Here is an 18,945-nt window from a genome sequence, read left to right on the forward strand (position 1 = left end):
CAATAATAAATTAGTAAAAAACACTTATCTAACTTTTTTCTTCTACTTTAAGTAATAATATATATATACATATACATATATATATATATATATATATATATATATATATATATATATATATATATATATATATATATATATATATATATATATATATATATATATATATATATATATATATATATATATACATACAGCGGTGGCCAAAAATTAAAGACCACTTATTTTTTTTTCAAAATTTATTTTTAACCTTAGTATAATTTTATTTTGGAAAAAGGTATCAAAAAAAGAAAAACATTTTTAGAAAGAATTTTTATTGTATTTTATGTTTATTATAAAAGAATTTATAATTTTTTACTAAACAATGTTAAAAAATTGGACAAAATTTTAAGACCAGTTTCAAAAATATTTCAAAAAGCAATAAAAAAATAATTTAGAAATGTGTTGTTCCTCCATTTGTTTTCAAGCACTCTTGTACTCGTTCTGGCATTGAATTCATTAAAGTTTTGATTACTTCATCAGGCACATTTTTCAAATGATTCGAGATAGAAGATTTCAAATCTTCCAAATTGTAAAGTTGTTCTTTACCAAGCTTGTGATCAAGCCACGACCATAAATAGATGTACCTTTCTTTGTTGAGTCTACCATCGAATAAATGAAAAACGCCAACTCCACAGGCACTCATACAGGCCCAAATGCCTATTGAACCACTGCCTTGTTTTGTTCGTTTCAAAATGCATGATTCATCGAACCGTTCGCTTGGAAGTCTACGCAACATTACGCGACCTTTTCTGTTGTCTACCTCAACGTTCATTTCATCACTAAAGACCACACGGCTCCACTGATCTGTTGACTAATTTTTATGTAGTTTGCACCACTCTTTCCTGGCAAAATTTTGTTTTTCATTTAACCGTGGTTTTTTTGCAGCAGCACGCCATAAATAATTTAAATTGTGGAGGACCCTTCGCACAGTTCTAGGGCTTGCTTTCAGACCATTTGACAGTGTCCATTTCGTAGACAAGTCTTTAGATGATGCTTGTCTGTTTCCTTTCATTAATCTAACTAACGAGCGAACATTACGGTCATTTGAAATTTTATTGCGTCCAGTCCTATGACGATCATTAATTGACCGGGTCTCTTTGTATCGTTGAATTATGTTAATAATGCAAGAGTGTGACCTTCCGAGCTTTTCTGCTATTTGTCTGATGCTATAGCCTTCTTCTTTTAATACAAGAGCTACGTATCTGTCTTTTTCTTTGATCTTTGCACGCATTTTTGCAATATTTTTATATCCTTATTGCAATTCAAAAAATAAATGTTTATTTGATATCGAAACTCAGGTTTCGACATTTTATTTTATTGCCATCATAATAAGCAATTAAAACAGTTAAAAAAAATAATGGATTATTATTTTTAATAAGTGCAAATTAAAGATTTGAAAATGGTCGTTAAATTTTGTCCAATTTATTTAAAGAAGATTTATAAGTACTCATCAGTTTTTTAATAAGTTAAATGCTATTTAATTAGAATTAGATTAAAAAAATTATACCACTTTAATCTGTATGTTTTAATTAACAAGATATTAAAAAAAAAAATTTAATATGTCAATTAGAATCTTCTTAATTTTAATTTAAAGATTAAGAAACCAACTAAAAAATGAGTGGTCTTTAATTTTTGGCCACCGCTGTATATATATATATATATATATATATATATATATATATATATATATATATATATATATATATATATATATATATATATATATATATATATATATATATATATATATATATATGTATGTATATATATATATATATATATATGTATGTATATTACATTTAAATATTGTAAAGATAAGATAAAAGCAAGACTAGTTCTCACACCTTTTAAAATAAGTAGTATACTTTCATCGAAAGACCCCTTACCCCCAAATTTCAGAACATTTAAATTCAGATAAGGCTTCCCATATTTACAAACATCTTACTTCATCACAAAAATGCAAAAATTCAACAAATCTTGATTCCTTTTCCATTATGAAAGAGCTTTCTCTCAGTATGAGCTCAAAATTAAGGAAGGTATCCATATTGAAAAGGAAAAACTTTTAATAATGCACAATTAAAGTCATACACTCTTACTATAACGATATAATTTCTCAATTATCTTTTTATTTTCTATTTTATTTTTTATTATTAATTACTTCACACCTTTGATATAATCTTTTGTAAAATTTCTTGGTAATTATTTATTTTATGAATAATGTAATGTATCTATGGTAACTCTTGTAAAGACTATTAAAATTTTAAATGTAGCCAAAAAAACGTTTATACACAGAAATTGCAACTAATTTTTTTTTTTATACCTGATGATGTTAGTTGTTAATGATGAAACATATTGTTAAAAAGTGTCCAAAAAATTGTTATTTATTTGAAAATTATTACTAAAATAATGCTACTTAAACCATTTATATATATATATATATATTAGGGATATGACTTTTTTGCAACCTACTAGGCCTGTATCGTAATTCAATGAACTTTTATGTAAAAAGAACGAATAGATGTTTCATTTTGACATATTTTGAAAAAAGGTCACCCCAAAACCAAAAAATCGAATTTTCAATAGGTACACTTTTGTTCAGTAAATGAATATTAAAGGCTGAAGATGTTGTAAGAGTCATACTCCTGTTGTTATTTTATTTATTTATGCAACATGTACTGTGATATAACAAAAAACATTATGTGATATATAATTATACAAGTATTACAAAATTAACAGTATCAAAGCGTCTAGTACAACAATATACATAACTGTCTGTGTCTATAGGCCTACTGTGTTTAGTACATGGGTCACATGATGCTCACGTCTCATAAAGAGTCTAGCGCTTATTACTTAGAATGAATCGAAGTTGCAGTTTGTCTTTCTTTCTGCAGGAAGCATACAGGTCTTGCATCACCTTGATTGCACGTTCAGCTATCTGATTACTTCGTGGTATGTCGATGACGGATGGCTCTTTCTTCCAGTGATTTTTGAATGACTGCAATGCCTTTTTGTAAGGCTTCAATACATCAGATAAATTCTTGAAGTCATTGTCATTGTACTTTTGACTACTAAACCAATGTTCTGCCCACTCATATGAAATGAACCTGCAAACCTTCTCCAAATTCTTTCTCGCTTCAGGCATAAGAATGAAAGCCAGAATGGCGAGAATGGCTCTTGAGTTCCATCTGGCATTGCTCATATTAGGAATGTTCTGAAAGTGAATCAGAGGGAAGTTTCTTTGTTCTTCATAGAACCTAAACACTCTTGTTAAATGGTACAAAAACTTCATATCGTCTCTCCACCCTGATTTATCAAGAATTTCTACAGTTCCATTCACAAACTTATCCTTCAGTTCATCATACTTATTCAACAGTTCAGACACAAATGGGTATTCAATGTTTGGAAATTTGGTATCACCCCCAAGTTCTTCGTCCATCACCAGACGGAGAATCCTGTCTAGTACTTGATGCTGACAACCGATAAATTGTGGTATTGTGACACCCTTTAATTTAAACATACGTTGCAACTTCACAACAACTCCATTTCTCTTCCCAGTATTGACGTTTGTTGTATCAGTAATGATCATCTTAATTGAATTCCACAAATTGTATTCATCAATAAGTTTGGCAATTTTTTCAGCAACAGTTTCAGCTTTGCCATCTTTTAAACGCAGTGCATCAAGTTTCACGTCAGTTCTTTCATTCTGAAGTACAACTACCTGATATTCCTTATCATCTATTCGTTTGCCGTCAAAGTGTAAGGACCACTGTTCCATTTTAAGTTGTTGTATCATTTCTTTTTTTAATTTACCTGCCTCTTTGAATATGGACTTGTAAATTGCTGATTGACTTGGAGTTGGAATATCAATACCTTGTTGTGATAATACATTGCATATTTTAGCAGCTTTCTTTGTGGAAACTCCACTTGATGTAACCATACTTACAGCAAATTTACTTTTGTAGTGCTTTCTAGTTTTTTTCTGAGTGTCCTCATCATCGTCTTTATCACCGTCGTCGTCTTCATCATCTTCACTCTTACTTTTGCAGTTTTCAGATTCAGTACCACTGTCTGTGGTAGACAGGACTTGTGATGTGGAAGGTATTGCTGTTCCAGACTGGACTTTCCTTCTCTTGGAAGGGTGAATGGTTTCTTTACTTGCCACTTGTCCTGTTGAGTACCCCACCTGTCCTTTACTTTCTTTTTGTAGGTGGTATAGACGTTTATCTTCCGAGGATAACCACTGGCCATTCACTTTCGTGATGTCAAATAATGCATTGAGAACATCATATTTTCCACGCTTGACACATTCATCATAGACCTTCAGCACCTTCATAAGCTTTGCTCTTGATCAGACACACGTGGAAAATCACTTGATCAGACACACGTGGAAAATTCAGTTTATTGTCCCACAATTTTGTAATTTCCTTAGAAATTTGATCTATTCGTTCTTTTCTTCCTTTAACATATGCTCCGAGAAACTGGTATCTTCCTACGATCTGCAATTGAAGTGGTATTCTGGATTTTTCATCGAGTGAATGTTCTTCTACAGCCACGCTTCCTCTTCTTCTGTGTGACTCTTGAAATCTCACCAAATTTTTAGTCCAAGTCTTCTTGTTCTTTGTTACTGTGGTATGACTTTTCTTGTGAGACATCATATAATATTGTTACGACTTTACGGATAGCTGAGCGTAAATATCCGTTTAATAAAGTCGTTTAATTAATAAAATACTTTAACTGTATAGTAATCCAATTATAGTTCGATAATCCAGTCAATGTTGATAACAGTTCGATAATCCAGTCCGTATCCTAACGATAATGCTACAACTACTTATACTTCGTACACTTACAGCGTCTTTAGTTCGCTTCAGTAGTTCCTTATTAGCTCAGTTACACGCAGAGTACTTCATAGAACTATTCACATTATCAACACTGAGCTCTGACAGCAGCTCGCTTATATAATTATTTAGAGCTTCCAGAATGTTCTACTAAGTTCTATAATCTTCTACAGTCTGTTACAGTCGTCTATATCACCGTGGTAACACAATGACGTCATCACATAACAATTCCAAGTATTTGCCGGCACACGGCTGTTTCGTTGCCATGGTAACGTGTGGCGTTATATTTATAAATTCATAACAAAATAATGAAATAAATAGAATTAAGCTGAGAATTAAGCTTAAGATTAAAACATCGGTCAAAAATGAATGTATAAAAATGGTAAATCAAATTTTTATTTTGGGGTGACCTTTTTTTGTTGCAGAAAGCTATTTGGGCCTTTTTTCATGATTTTAGGTAAAAGTTCATCGATTTATGATACAGGAAACATTTTATTTGAAAAAAAATTAAAAAGTCATATCCCTAATATATATAGATATATATATATATATATATATATATATATATATATATATATATATATATATATATATATATATATATATATATATATATATGTTTTGATTGTCATTAGGTAAGAACCATAACACCATGTGTTATTATATATTATTGTTATTAAAAAATCAGTACAATCAATGTTTAAATTACAGTGCTCACTTTTTTTTTTTCTTTTCTAACTTCAATTCATCTCCCTAAAGCCGTGAAGGTCACTACAGTTGACACTACAGTACTATTAGTTTAGGCTACTATTTGATGAACAAGGCCACTGCAGAGAAACAAGTTGAGCGTGGTACTACCAGAGACGTGGTAGGGATCAAACTTGGAACTTCTTACTTATGAGGCAAGCACTATACCAACTACACCAATACCTTCAATATGCATATTTGGAATTTTAAATACTAAATTACTAATGTAAAACCTAAATAATAATGGTGATAAAATACTATCTTGTCGTACACCATTTCCTATACAATAAGCAGGAGGTTTACACATTTCCTGGTTACTGTACCAGAATGCAAGCAGACTTGCAATACTTTTTGACATTCCTTGATCTTATAAGTTACAAAACAGAAGTCTGCAATCAATGTTTTCAAATGCTTTATTAAAATCTATAAACAATGTAAGTACATGACTACCTCTAGATGTGTAGTTTAACTTGTGCATAAAGTTGTAGAATGCTTCTATTTAAAACCAAACTGGTAATCATCTAAATTGTCTGGTATATTTATTTTTTGTAACAAAATATTTTCAATATAACTGGGGATAGTGCAACCGCCCTGTAATTGTTCACATCAGTAAGGTTGGCCACTTTGCTTTTCACCAAAGGAATAATTATGGTTTCACAAAACTTTAATGGTAAATACCCATGCCTTAAACAGAAGTTGAAAAATATACTAATTAGAAGGTGTAACCTTTTTCTATATATAAAATCTTCCATACATAAACCATCAGAACCATCTTCTTTTCCTGATTTTTTATTGCTGCGAAAACCTCATTGACACTGATGTTAACATCTACAATACCTAGTTTAGGTAGCTGCATTTTCTCAGCAAAGTGGACTTTGTATTTTTTTTTTATTATTGAGTTATATATTGCTTGAAAGTGGTATTTACACATATGAGCTATATCCATGTCACCAACGGCTTCTCCCTCACTAGCAGTGTGGCTCACAGCTTTTTTATTACTGGTACAATTTATACTGTTCCAAAACTTTTTTGGATCGATGTTATAAAAATTTTCTACACTTATCAATTTTTAATTGCTTGTCATGTCTCTTACAGTATCTCATAGCTAGTTTAAAGGTGGTGCGAGTATTCTTAATTTTTTACAAAAAGATCACCTTGTTTTAGCGTCCCTTGCAAAGTCCATAATTTAAATGCATCTCTAGCAATATCATGCTTGTCTTTAACAAAATTATTCCGACCAATAGTATTAAATTCAGAATTTATTTTGTTGCCCCACACTTATCACTTTTTAATTGCTTGTCATGTCTCTTACAGTATCTCATAGCTAGTTTAAAGGTGGTGCTTCCCTTGCAAAGTCCATAATTTAAATGCCTCTCTAGCAATATCATGCTTGTCTTTAACAAAATTATTCCAACCAGTAGTATTAAATTCAGAATTTATTTTGTTGCCCCACACTTATCAATTTTTAATTGCTTGTCATGTCTCTTACGGTATCTCATAGCTAGTTTAAAGGTGGTGCGAGTACTCTTAATTATTTTCATAAAGATCACCTTGTTTTAGCTTACCTTGCAAAGTCCATAATTTAAATGCATCTCTAGCAATATCATGCTTGTCTTTAACAAAATTATTCCGACCAGTAGTATTAAATTCAGAATTTATTTTTTGCCCCACTCTGTGGTTTAGTGTTAGCCACAACATATTGAATATAATTCATGAGATTACTATAAAACAAGTCTATATAAACATCTGTCTTATAGATTTCTCCCATAACATCAGTAAACAAAGTAATTGGTACATGTATACCTTGCAATATGATGCCTAACCCTTTTTCATAAATGGCTAATAACTTACCATTACAAGTCTGCCATTTAGTAGTATTGCTAGACAATTTCAAATAAGGATTGTTGTTTTATTTCGATTGTGTTTTCTAATGAGCAAGAAAGAGAGAATGTTATTGGTTTTTGATCTGATGCTATAAAATCTGTCAGAACTGAAATATTTATTATCAGATTATCAATTGTTGGGCTGCATGGAATGTAATCCAACCAAGAGACATGGTTTTCATCATCACTAACGTATATAAAAGTCTCTTAGAATCTACTAATGATTGGAACACTGCACTAAATAACTACTAAATAACGAGTGTTGTATATATTGATTTCCAAAAAGAGTTTGACTTTGTCTCTCATCCCAAACTATTAGTTAAACTTGCATCGTATAAAGTTATATAGTTTGTACCATAATATAGATCTAAGCCAAGTAGTTGCTCTAAATAGGCTTGTACTCTGGGCAGAAAGGTGGCAACTATCAATTGCTAATATTAAATGTTTTGCACTTAGAATAGCACCTCCCTCATTTCACAAAAGTATAAAGGATAACTATAAATTAGGTGAGTGTACTTTGGCTTGTTCTTCTAACTTAAAAGGAGTAACAATGGACTGTAATCTTAACTATAAAAATTGTATTTCTAACGTCATTCATCAAGCTATCTTTAGAGCATATCTAATGTTGAAATGTTTTAAAGATGACCCTTGTTCTCCATATTGGTCCCCACACTAAATTGAATTGATCAAATCAAATGAAAGCGTCCAATAAAAAATTTACTAACAAAATTAGGAACCCTAGAAATTTACAAGAAAAAATCATAATCGACTACTACAGTTGCTTGATTTGGAATTACTTTAAGTTTGGTGCCTTAAAAGTAACTTAATAACGTTTTAAAATTTTTCACCAACTAGTTAGTACAGAAATATCTATGTTCTTTGTAATTGACAACAAAAGCTAAACACCTTATCATATTTATAAAATACGCAAACAAATTTGTTGCTTATATTCAAGAAAATATAGTTTTTCTTACCAAGTTGCTGACATATGGAATAATATGACCTCAGAAGCTGTGCATGCAAAAAATATTTTAATGTTTAAAAATAAAGTTAACTCTTTTGACTTTAACAAATGTTTATTCTAAATGAAACCATTATTTGTTTTTTTATAATTTAGTAATTATTTTTGTGGTGATACATTTTTAGTTTATTTATGGGCATGCTGTTAGTGTCCATCTTTACATGGGCCTTCATGTCCTTTAAAAAATGTATATAATGCAAGCCTTCCTGGGAAGTGCGTGAGATTGCACGCCTTGTTCATCCATGCCTAAAGTAATTTTTTTAGACAACTTGACCACATTTTTATATAGTAAGCGTTTTAAGAATTCATGGCAAAAAAAAAGCTATCAGAAACTAGAGAATAAAACAGCAATACTCGAAGAGAAGAACCGAAGACTATATGAAATAGAAAATTTAAATAAAATAAGCTAAAAAAATTAAATAATAAAAAAAGAAAATTGTTGTCAAAAAAATAATATTCCTAAATATTTTACGCTTTTTGTTTTCTTATTTTTAGGGCATATGTTATTTTTTCACTACCAAAATTAATACAAGTCAAGGAAAATTTTTTTTTTTTTGATTTACAATTTTTTTGCGACTTTTTTCAGTTATTAAGGAAATTCTTTATAATTTTCTCTTTAAAAAAGGATAAATTTTAAATTTGTTTTTCAAATGTCTTTGCTGTTTTTTCAATGCACAGGAAAGTAAACTTTGCTGTTTTTTCAATGCACAGGAAAGTAAGAAAACTAATTGTTTTTTTTATTTCCATGTAAAAAAATAAAACAATGCTCCAAAATCTTGTGGGCTTCTGTTAATTTACTGAACTTTTTTAACAAAATTTTTAGGAGCCTATTTAAAACTTTTTTTTAAGTTTTTAAATACATTTTTTTAAACAGAGCAGTTGTTATGTTCATTATCTCTAGTAATTCGTATTAACATTGGAAGTTGGGCAATACAAAAGAAACAATTTCAGACATGCATCAAATGTGGTAAATACATTTATTCCGTCATTTCAAAGTTTATTAATCAAATAACATTTTTTACAAATAAATAACAATTTATTTTCTTATTTTCCTATTATATAAGTATTGAGAAAAAAAGTCAAATATAGCAAAAACATTTTTAAAAGTGAAAATGAATAAACGTAATAAACATAAGAAAAAAATTAACAAAATTTCTTATAGATAGCAAATTGGTTTCTTAAATATATGGACTGATAAAAATTGTGAGTTATTAAAACTTTAAATTTTTGTTAAATTGTTATAAAAGATGTTTTTTTCAACAAAAAGAATACAAAAGTTGTATAAAAATTTTATATGAAAAAATAAAAAAATATTTTATTTACTTTTTTTAATTACTAAGATTTCTAGTTTATTTAATTAAACTTGGTATTTTGCTACAATTTTGTTTCATTTTTTTAGGATTGTTTTTTGTTTTTTTCTTAGTAGATAAGTTCTTGCCACGAATTATTGAAATGCTTTATAAGTTAAAAGATGTGAACTGCTGTGGTCAGTTTGTCTGAAAAATTACATTAAACGTAGTCAAACAAGGCGTGTGGCCACACGCGCTTCCCGGAAAGGCTTGATGATGTTCTAATAAATATCTATATAATTACTGATAATTTATCAAATAAAAATATATTGAAAATAAATACAAATTATAAAAGTAATAAAAATAAAATTAGTTCATTTAAAAAAGAAAATAAATCACATTATTTTCAATGTATCATTCTTTTTGAAAATATGCAAGAAGCATAGATCATCTATACTTCTGTCACTTAATTGCAGTTTTTGTGGCAATGAGCCTTGCGGTAGAGAAGCCATGTTCTGCTTCAGCACTTGTTGAGTGAATGGTCAAGAGATGATCGCATACAATTTTTATTTATTGCAAATATTTTAATACATGCATATCTTTCCTGTTTTTCTTCTTAAAATCATTTTCTAGAATTAAAGTTTTTTTTAAATTTCTAATCAAAACTTTCCTTTTAACAATATATTTATCTCAGTATTTAATTTTATAAGTGGTGAGGAAGCTGAAGGTACATCGACTACTGTAACTTCATCTACATGATTAACAGATCATCACCATCATTGAGAATCTCCATTTCAATTCTTAGAAATACATTCAATTAACTCAGTAATTGATTTAGTTAAGGCAGTTTTACTGATTTTATTAAATATTCCATTATTTTCAACATTACTGCCAATCAAATTGTTTGAGAAAATGTAAACTGACACTTTGCCGTTCCTTTATTCGTAATATTAATTCATTCTTAAGTTCGTTGCTTAATAAAGTGTTTTGCTAATTGTAATGTTATATCAGCTGTTTTAAGATTAACATCTTTGCAACACAATACTTTTACAGCAACTTTCAAAGGCTGCAAGGCTGATATTATGTTTTATAATAAGCCAATATCGTTTTCGTCAAATGTGATTGTAGACTCTATATCAATTCGACTTTTTCATATAGGATTTCTAACTTCATAAAAACACTCCAACATTATTAGTAGTTTACTCCAACGGGTTCAAGTGCCCAAAATTAATGAAACTAGTATTACTCAATTTCCCTATGATATTTTTCTGAGGTATTTCATTTTTTGTCGGTAATAGGCAAAATATTATTACAATTTTGCAAATCTTTTCTATCAGCAGATCAATACTTGCATGCATAATAATGGGAACAATTTTCGTTTCAGATAATCGCTCTAAACTAACAACATCTTTTTCTTCGTCATTGTTCAAAAAATATTCTTGTTCTAAATAAGTTGAATTTGCTGATGGACAACAACTATCTTTATCATAAAAAAACTTGTTGCCAATTGTATGCCATATACTAAACATAATTGATGATTAGCACTAATTAACTTTCCTACTTTCTTCATTACTGATGCTCCATCTGTCGTAATTGAAACCACATCTAATGAAATACCAAATGTTTTAAGTTTTTCCTCTAAAAGAGCAATATATTTATCTGCTGGCATTAATCCATGACCTCTAGCAAGACCAAGACTCTAAAATTTGTCAAATGCATGTACATTTACATTCATAAAACAATGGTTTTTTACAGAAGTTACTACAACATCAGAAACAAAGAAAGTTCCACAAGTTCTTTGGACAGATACCATAAATACTTTAGGACTATTGTTTGATGAAGCTTTTGAAAGCTCCTTCCTAATTAGGCTTAGTTTGGAAGCTTAAGGAGGGAGTTTATCAGCTAAGTCATATCAAGGAGGCCAAATTTCTAAAAAACCCAAAGTTTTAAAGAGCTTTCATTGTTTATGAAACTTTCATATTTTAAAGGCACCGAGATGTGTACTCATGTAACGCGCATGATGCATTTTAGATCCTCAGACATCAGAAAGACATCAGAAAATAACACTATGAAATGAAACACTTCTAAGAAATATGGTTGTTAGCTCGAGAATCTCATGGTGATTGTTGCAAGGCTATGTCTTCTTTAACTGGTCTGTTGTAAAGTTTAATGAATGATATACAATGTGATATGTGATATCTACACTGAACTTTTCTTCTACAATTCCTAACTCATAAGATATAGAAGCAATAAATTCCCAATATGCTTAAAATTGCTTTAAACTAACTAGAAAATTAAAACTTCAAGACTAGAGCTAAGATCATTACTGATTTCAAAAACTGCTGATAAAGAAACTTCATGAAATTATAATAATATGCAAAGATACAGTATATCTCTGCCATGCGCATCTGCATGATCCATGTAATGCCCATGGCGTTCTCCAAACATAAGAGCAGTGAATTAATAAGTTTTTTCAACTTTATTATCTAATACTAAATTTAAATTCGTTGACAGCTTTAAAATTTTATTCAAAATTCTTTTTATGTTCAAAAGTTATGACCATGCAAGTTTTCTAACAACGCTTCCCTCACCCCCCCCCCCTCCTTCTCCTCAACAACAACGAAAATTGAGAGTTGTAAATTTACATGGTCATAACTTTTAAATGTTAACAGATTTTTTACTGAAGTTAAAAACCTGTCATTAAATTTAAATTTAGTATGAGATAATTAAGTTGAAAATTTTACTTATTAACTGCCCTCACCTTTGAGAAGGGATGAGGGCAAACATTTAGAAATATTTTTGCTTAAAAATTTTTGTTTTAAAAAATTATGGTGACTTCCATCACCATAATTTCTTGCAAAGCATCTTCATTTGATATAAGCTTAAACGTAAAGAAGTTTGGAGTTTGCACAATGCTTTAAAGTGTCATATTTGAAACATCAAAAAATCCTGTGGGTGCCCATGATCTCTGCCCAGTTGATGTCTGATGATGAGGGCGCATGATGTCTGTTGATGTCTGCCCAAGTCAGAGAAGTTGGTGCTTTGCATTTTATTCAACTTTTTTCTTACAATTTTTTTTTAATTTTATTTTTGCATGCATTATTTCTTTTTTGCAGCCAAAGCACTATTCACAGATCCCATTAAATAAGGTTGTTTTTTCTCATGTTAGGTAATGAGAATTTCTTTGTCTTCATGAATTACTATAATGTCTAATGCATCTGGTTTATACGTAAAAGATAATCTACACTGACCACAAATTTTTTACTCTTTTTTTTTAACTTGGATTTTGAGCCGATTAAAATCTCTCCAAGTTTTAAAAAGACTTTCAAGTTGCAATATAGCAACTTGAAAGACTTTAATTAGCGATATAATACTTACAGAAATTTGTTGCTTGTTCTGTCCATCTTGTTTCAGTTGCAAATTCACAAATTTTTTTTTTTTCTCTATTCATTATGTTTAATAAATGTTCAATTTTATGTCTAATGAATTTCTACCAAAAAAATATTTGTCAAATTGTTTGACAATAAATGTTTCCAGAATGCTCTGAATTTTTTTTGAAAAAAAAAAATATATATATAAATATATGTTTGTTTGACAAGATGAAATAAAAGATACATAATTCACAATATAACATATATAATAAATTATATATATATATATATATATATATATATATATATATATATATATATTTTTATATATATATATATATATATATATATATATATATATATATATATATATATATATATATATATATATATATATATATATAACAGCCCTCAGAATTAGGGTCGGCAATGCCGACCTTACTGCCGACTTGTGTGTTTAAGGTTGGCAAAAAATTGCAGACATCATTTCTATATTTTGTAGCAACCCCTTTATATATAATAAATTGCTGACCTAATACAGTTTATGGTCAGCAATTTATTGGCAACCTCACTTTTCCTAAATCCGAGGGCTGATATATATATATATATTTATATTTATATATATATTTATACATATTTATATATATATATTTATACATATTTATATATGTATATATTTATACATATTTATATATATATATATATATTTATACATATTTATATATATATATATATAAATATATATATATATATATATATATATATATATATATATATATATATATATATATATATATATATATATTAGGGTGGCCCTAAAAACAATTTTTTTGAAAAAAATCTGCTCCCACCCTTTAAATGTGTTCTATATAATACAAAAACACTAGGTTTAAAATTTTGTTGAATAAAAAATATTTTTAGAGGTCCCCCAAAACCCTTTAATATTTAACGGGTCCCTAATATTTAAAAAAAAAAGTTTCTCGAAAATAGGTCAACCTGGTACTCAAATGAAGCGAAATTATATAAAAATTTCAAAAATAACATTCATTTTGAAATAATAAAGTTATTTTAGGTTTTAATAAGTAAAAATCTTGTTTTTTAGCAAAAAATGAAATAAGTGAATTTTTCTTGATAATTTTGATAAATAATTTTAAAATTCAAATTTATTTTTTAAAATGAATAATATTTTTGAAATTTTTATATAATTGCGCTTCATTTGAGTACCAGGTTGACCTATTTTTGAGAAACTTTTTTTTTGAAAATATTAGGGACCCGTTAAATATTAAAGGGTCTTGGGGGACCTCTATAAATATGTTTTTTTCAAAAAAAATTTAAACCTAGTGTTTTCGTATTATATAGAACACATTTAAGGGGTGGGAGCAGATTTTTTTCAAAAAAGTTGTTTTTAGGGACACCCTAATATATATATATATATATATATATATATATATATATATATATATATATATATATATATATATATATATATATATATATATCAGGGATGCGGAGTCCCAAAAAGGACTCTAGATTTGAAAGTCACAAAAAGATTACTTCATCTTTATTATTGGTATCCAGGAGCTCTAAAAATATAAATAAGTTTATGGACTACTCAGAGAAAAAAAATTAAGACTTTCAGGTTAGAGGAACAATCATTTTTTGAACCTGGAGTCCTTAGATATAATGGCGGCAAGGACTCCAGGACTCTGGGCTTAAAAACGATAAGTTTTAAGCCATTAAATCTCATGAATTTTTTTCTTATAGCAGATCATAAGTCAACAAACATGTTTAGAGCTTCTGGACACTGCAGACTTGGAAAAAGTAGAGATATAAAGCCGGAGTCCTTTTGGGACTCCTCATCCCTGATATATATATATATATATATATATATATTATATATATATATATATATATATATATATATATATATATATATATATATATATATATATATGTATATGTATGAATAAAGATCAGCAGGAGCCTTATCACAGTGCTTATCTAAACACACATTTATAGTTGCATATATCAGGGTATTAGCAAGACCAATGACACCGCATATACCACGGAATTCCCAAAATTCAAAGAACTTTTTTATTTCTTATTAAAGTAATAAAACAGTATAAATAAAGACTACTAATATTCAGTATAACTATAACAATAAATATTCCCAAAATAGCAAAAAATGCGGTGAAAAAATATATTCCTGGCTAACACCCTGTACATATATATGTATATATATATATATATATATATATATATATATATATATATATATATATATATATATATATATATATATATATATATATATGTATATTAGGGTGTCCCTAAAAACAACTTTTTTGAAAAAAATCTGCTCCCACCCCTTAAATGTGTTCTATATAATACGAAAACACTAGGTTTAAATTTTTTTTGAAAAAAACATATTTATAGAGGTCCCCCAAGACCCTTTAATATTTAACGGGTCCCTAATATTTTCAAAAAAAAAGTTTCTCAAAAATAGGTCAACCTGGTACTCAAATGAAGCGCAATTATATAAAAATTTCAAAAATATTATTCATTTTAAAAAATAAATTTGAAGTTTAAACTTATTTATCACAATTATCATGAAAAATTCACTTATTTCATTTTTTGCTAAAAAACAAGATTTTTACGTAGTAAAACCTAAAATAACTTTATTATTTCAAAATGAATATTATTTTTGAAATTTTTATATAATTTCGCTTCATTTGAGTACCAGGTTGACCTATTTTCGAGAAACTTTTTTTTTTTAAATATTAGGGACCCGTTAAATATTAAAGGGTTTTGGGGGACCTCTAAAAATATTTTTTATTCAACAAAATTTTAAACCTAGTGTTTTTGTATTATATAGAACACATTTAAAGGGTGGGAGCAGATTTTTTTCAAAAAAATTGTTTTTAGGGCCACCCTAATATATATATATATATATATATATATATATATATATATATATATATATATATATATATATATATATATATTTATATATATATATATATATATATATATATATATATATATATATATATATATATATATATATATATATATATATATATATATATACAGTACTGTGCAAAAGAAAGTAGCACCTAAGAGAATTTTAATATATTCAAGATAAAATGTCAAACAAAATGAAGTTAAAACAAAAATATAGGTACAAACATATTTTTTATTAAATTGTGTAATATAATACAATTTTTATTAAAAACATTTAAATTTATAACTATACATAGAGACTTAATTAATATTTAGTGTGACCACCTTTATTTACAATAACATATTGGAGTTTGTTATTTATGCTTTTATACAGATTTTCAATAAATGTGATGGGGACATTATAACATTCTTCTTTTAGAACATTCCAAAGTTCATTTACATTCTTTGGCAACCTTTTAATCTTCTTTCTAAGTTTGATTATATTCAAGTCAGATAAACATGTTCGATTATATTCAAATCGGGGCTCTGAGGAGGCCAAGACATGGTTTGAAGCACTCCCTCTTTTTCCAGATTTGACAAATAATTTTCAACTAATTTGCAAGTGTTTCGGATCGTTATCTGGTTGTAGGATAGAATAATCCCCTATCAGTTGTCGTCCTGAAGGCACAGTATGATTATGTAAAATATTTTTATATTTTTCACCTGTAAGCTTTTCTGTTATTTTAACAATATCCCCTACCCCTTTTATTGAAATACACCCCCAAACTTGAATATTCCCTCCACCATGTTTGATAGTTGATGCTAGACAAGACTCTTTCAATGCCTCTACCTTTCTTCGCCTAACATACTGACGTCTATTCGTCCCAAATATTTGAAATTTAGATTCATCTGTAAATAATACCTTGTCACATTGATTTTTCTGCCACTCTTTGTGCTCTTTGGCAAGCTTTAATCTTTTTTCTTTATTACCTTTGCATAGTAAAGGTTTTTAAATAGCTGCACAGCCTTTTAATCCAGATTTTATTAAAGATTGTTGCACAGTAGATGCATGTACTAAAGTTCTAGCTAGCTCTTTTAAGATCTTGAACGAGTTCTGGGCTTACTTTTTTGTGATTTCATAGCGCTGTTTAAAAACTGTTCATCATATTTAATTATTTTTTGAACTGAGGCTCACAAACAATTCACATGTTTGGCTATTTTAACTTGATTATTGCCCTCTTCATGTAAAACAATGATGTGATTTCTGTCATTTATTGATATCTTTGGCATTTTATTAGTACTAAAATTATATTATTAATGAAATCATTAACTAAAATAAATAAATATAGCTTTATTTAAAATAATATCTTAGTTTAATTTAATGAAAACTCAATATTATTTACTTATATTTATTTAAATTAACATTTAAAAAAAAATTTTTTAGGTGCTACTTTCTTTTGCACAGTACTGTATACACATATATATCTATATATATCTATATATCTATATATATCTATATATCTATATATATCTATATATATCTATATATCTATATTTCTCTCTCTCTCTCTCTCTCTCTCTCTCTCTCTCTCTCTCTCTATATATATATATATATATACATATATATATATATATATATATATATATATATATATATATATATATATATATATATATATACATACATATATATATATATATATATATACATACATATATATATATATATATATATATATATATATATATATATATATATATATATATATATATATATATATATATATATATATATATATATATATATATATATATATATATACATAGTCTTACATGGTAGTCGAAAAGTTTCTTTGATAAACTGTAGTTTTAAAAAGCATGCTAATAAACCATTAATTTTTTCTTCAATGATAGACTGCCTGTCCTAACCAAACCCTCAGTCGATGTAGCAGCACTCCGTTGCGAGTCAGGCTATAAGATGGTAGATGTAGCAACACTTTGTTGCGAGTCAGGCTATAAGATAGTCAATGTAGCAACACCTACTTGTAGCAGCAGGCTATAAGATAGTCTATGTAGCAACACTCTGTGCTTGTTTAAAAAAAATGTTTTTAAAGAACAAAAACAAAAACACTATTAATTAAAAAAAGCTTTCTAGTCATTATTATTGTGGTTTTTTAAAAAACGATAAAACTTAATGTACTTCCGCATTAATTTAAGTTTTTTGGTTTTGCTTATCTTTATAGCATACAGCGTTTACAGAAAAAGGAGAAAAACAAAGAGTAATGAAAGATTGCTGCCCCAACCCAAACCCTCAATCGATGTAGCAGCACTCTGCTATGAGTCAGGCTATTTGTCAGTCGATGTATGTACTGAAGCCCCCGGCAGCAGGCTTTTTTAGTGTAATGTCAGAGTGCTCATCTAAACTAGCAATTTAAGTTATATATATATATATATATATATATATATATATATATATATATATATATATATATATATATATATATATATATATATATATATATGTTTACATGCTATTTTATTCTAGACAAACAAAAAAGTTTTATATTTTATTCATACATAAAAACATGCTTCTCCAAGCAAAATGAAACTTACCTTGACGTGAATTTCATTTATGTCTGAAATGAAAATTCATTTTGGGTTTTGTTTTAAAATTTAAACCTTTTTTGTAACTCAGAGTTACAACTCATGCTAATTGTAAACTTGACTTGTATTTTTATTTAAACTTGAGTATAGTTTTTACATTTATATAAATAAAATGAATTATTAAAAACATGAATCATTAAAAACTCATGA

The 18,945-nt window shown here is 27.8% G+C and overlaps 1 protein-coding gene across 10 annotated transcripts in view; it reads left to right on the forward strand.

Annotated features, from left to right (window-relative positions):
• The window catches only part of LOC100197690 (cGMP-inhibited 3',5'-cyclic phosphodiesterase 3A), a 58,988-nt gene that overhangs the window by 16,439 nt on the left and 23,604 nt on the right, over positions 1 to 18,945 (forward strand). For 4 of the 10 annotated variants that reach the window (XM_065814148.1, XM_065814147.1, XM_065814150.1 and 1 more), the window contains one exon: positions 9,430 to 9,495. The exons of the other annotated variants lie outside the window; for them this stretch is intronic. In XM_065814148.1, coding sequence (XP_065670220.1) covers positions 9,430 to 9,495 — 66 coding nt within the window. The remainder of the gene's footprint in view (positions 1 to 9,429; positions 9,496 to 18,945) is intronic. 10 annotated transcript variants of the gene reach the window in all.

The sequence above is a fragment of the Hydra vulgaris genome, chromosome 12 (assembly GCF_038396675.1).
Source record: "Hydra vulgaris chromosome 12, alternate assembly HydraT2T_AEP".
In the NCBI taxonomy this organism is placed as follows: domain Eukaryota; kingdom Metazoa; phylum Cnidaria; class Hydrozoa; order Anthoathecata; family Hydridae; genus Hydra; species Hydra vulgaris.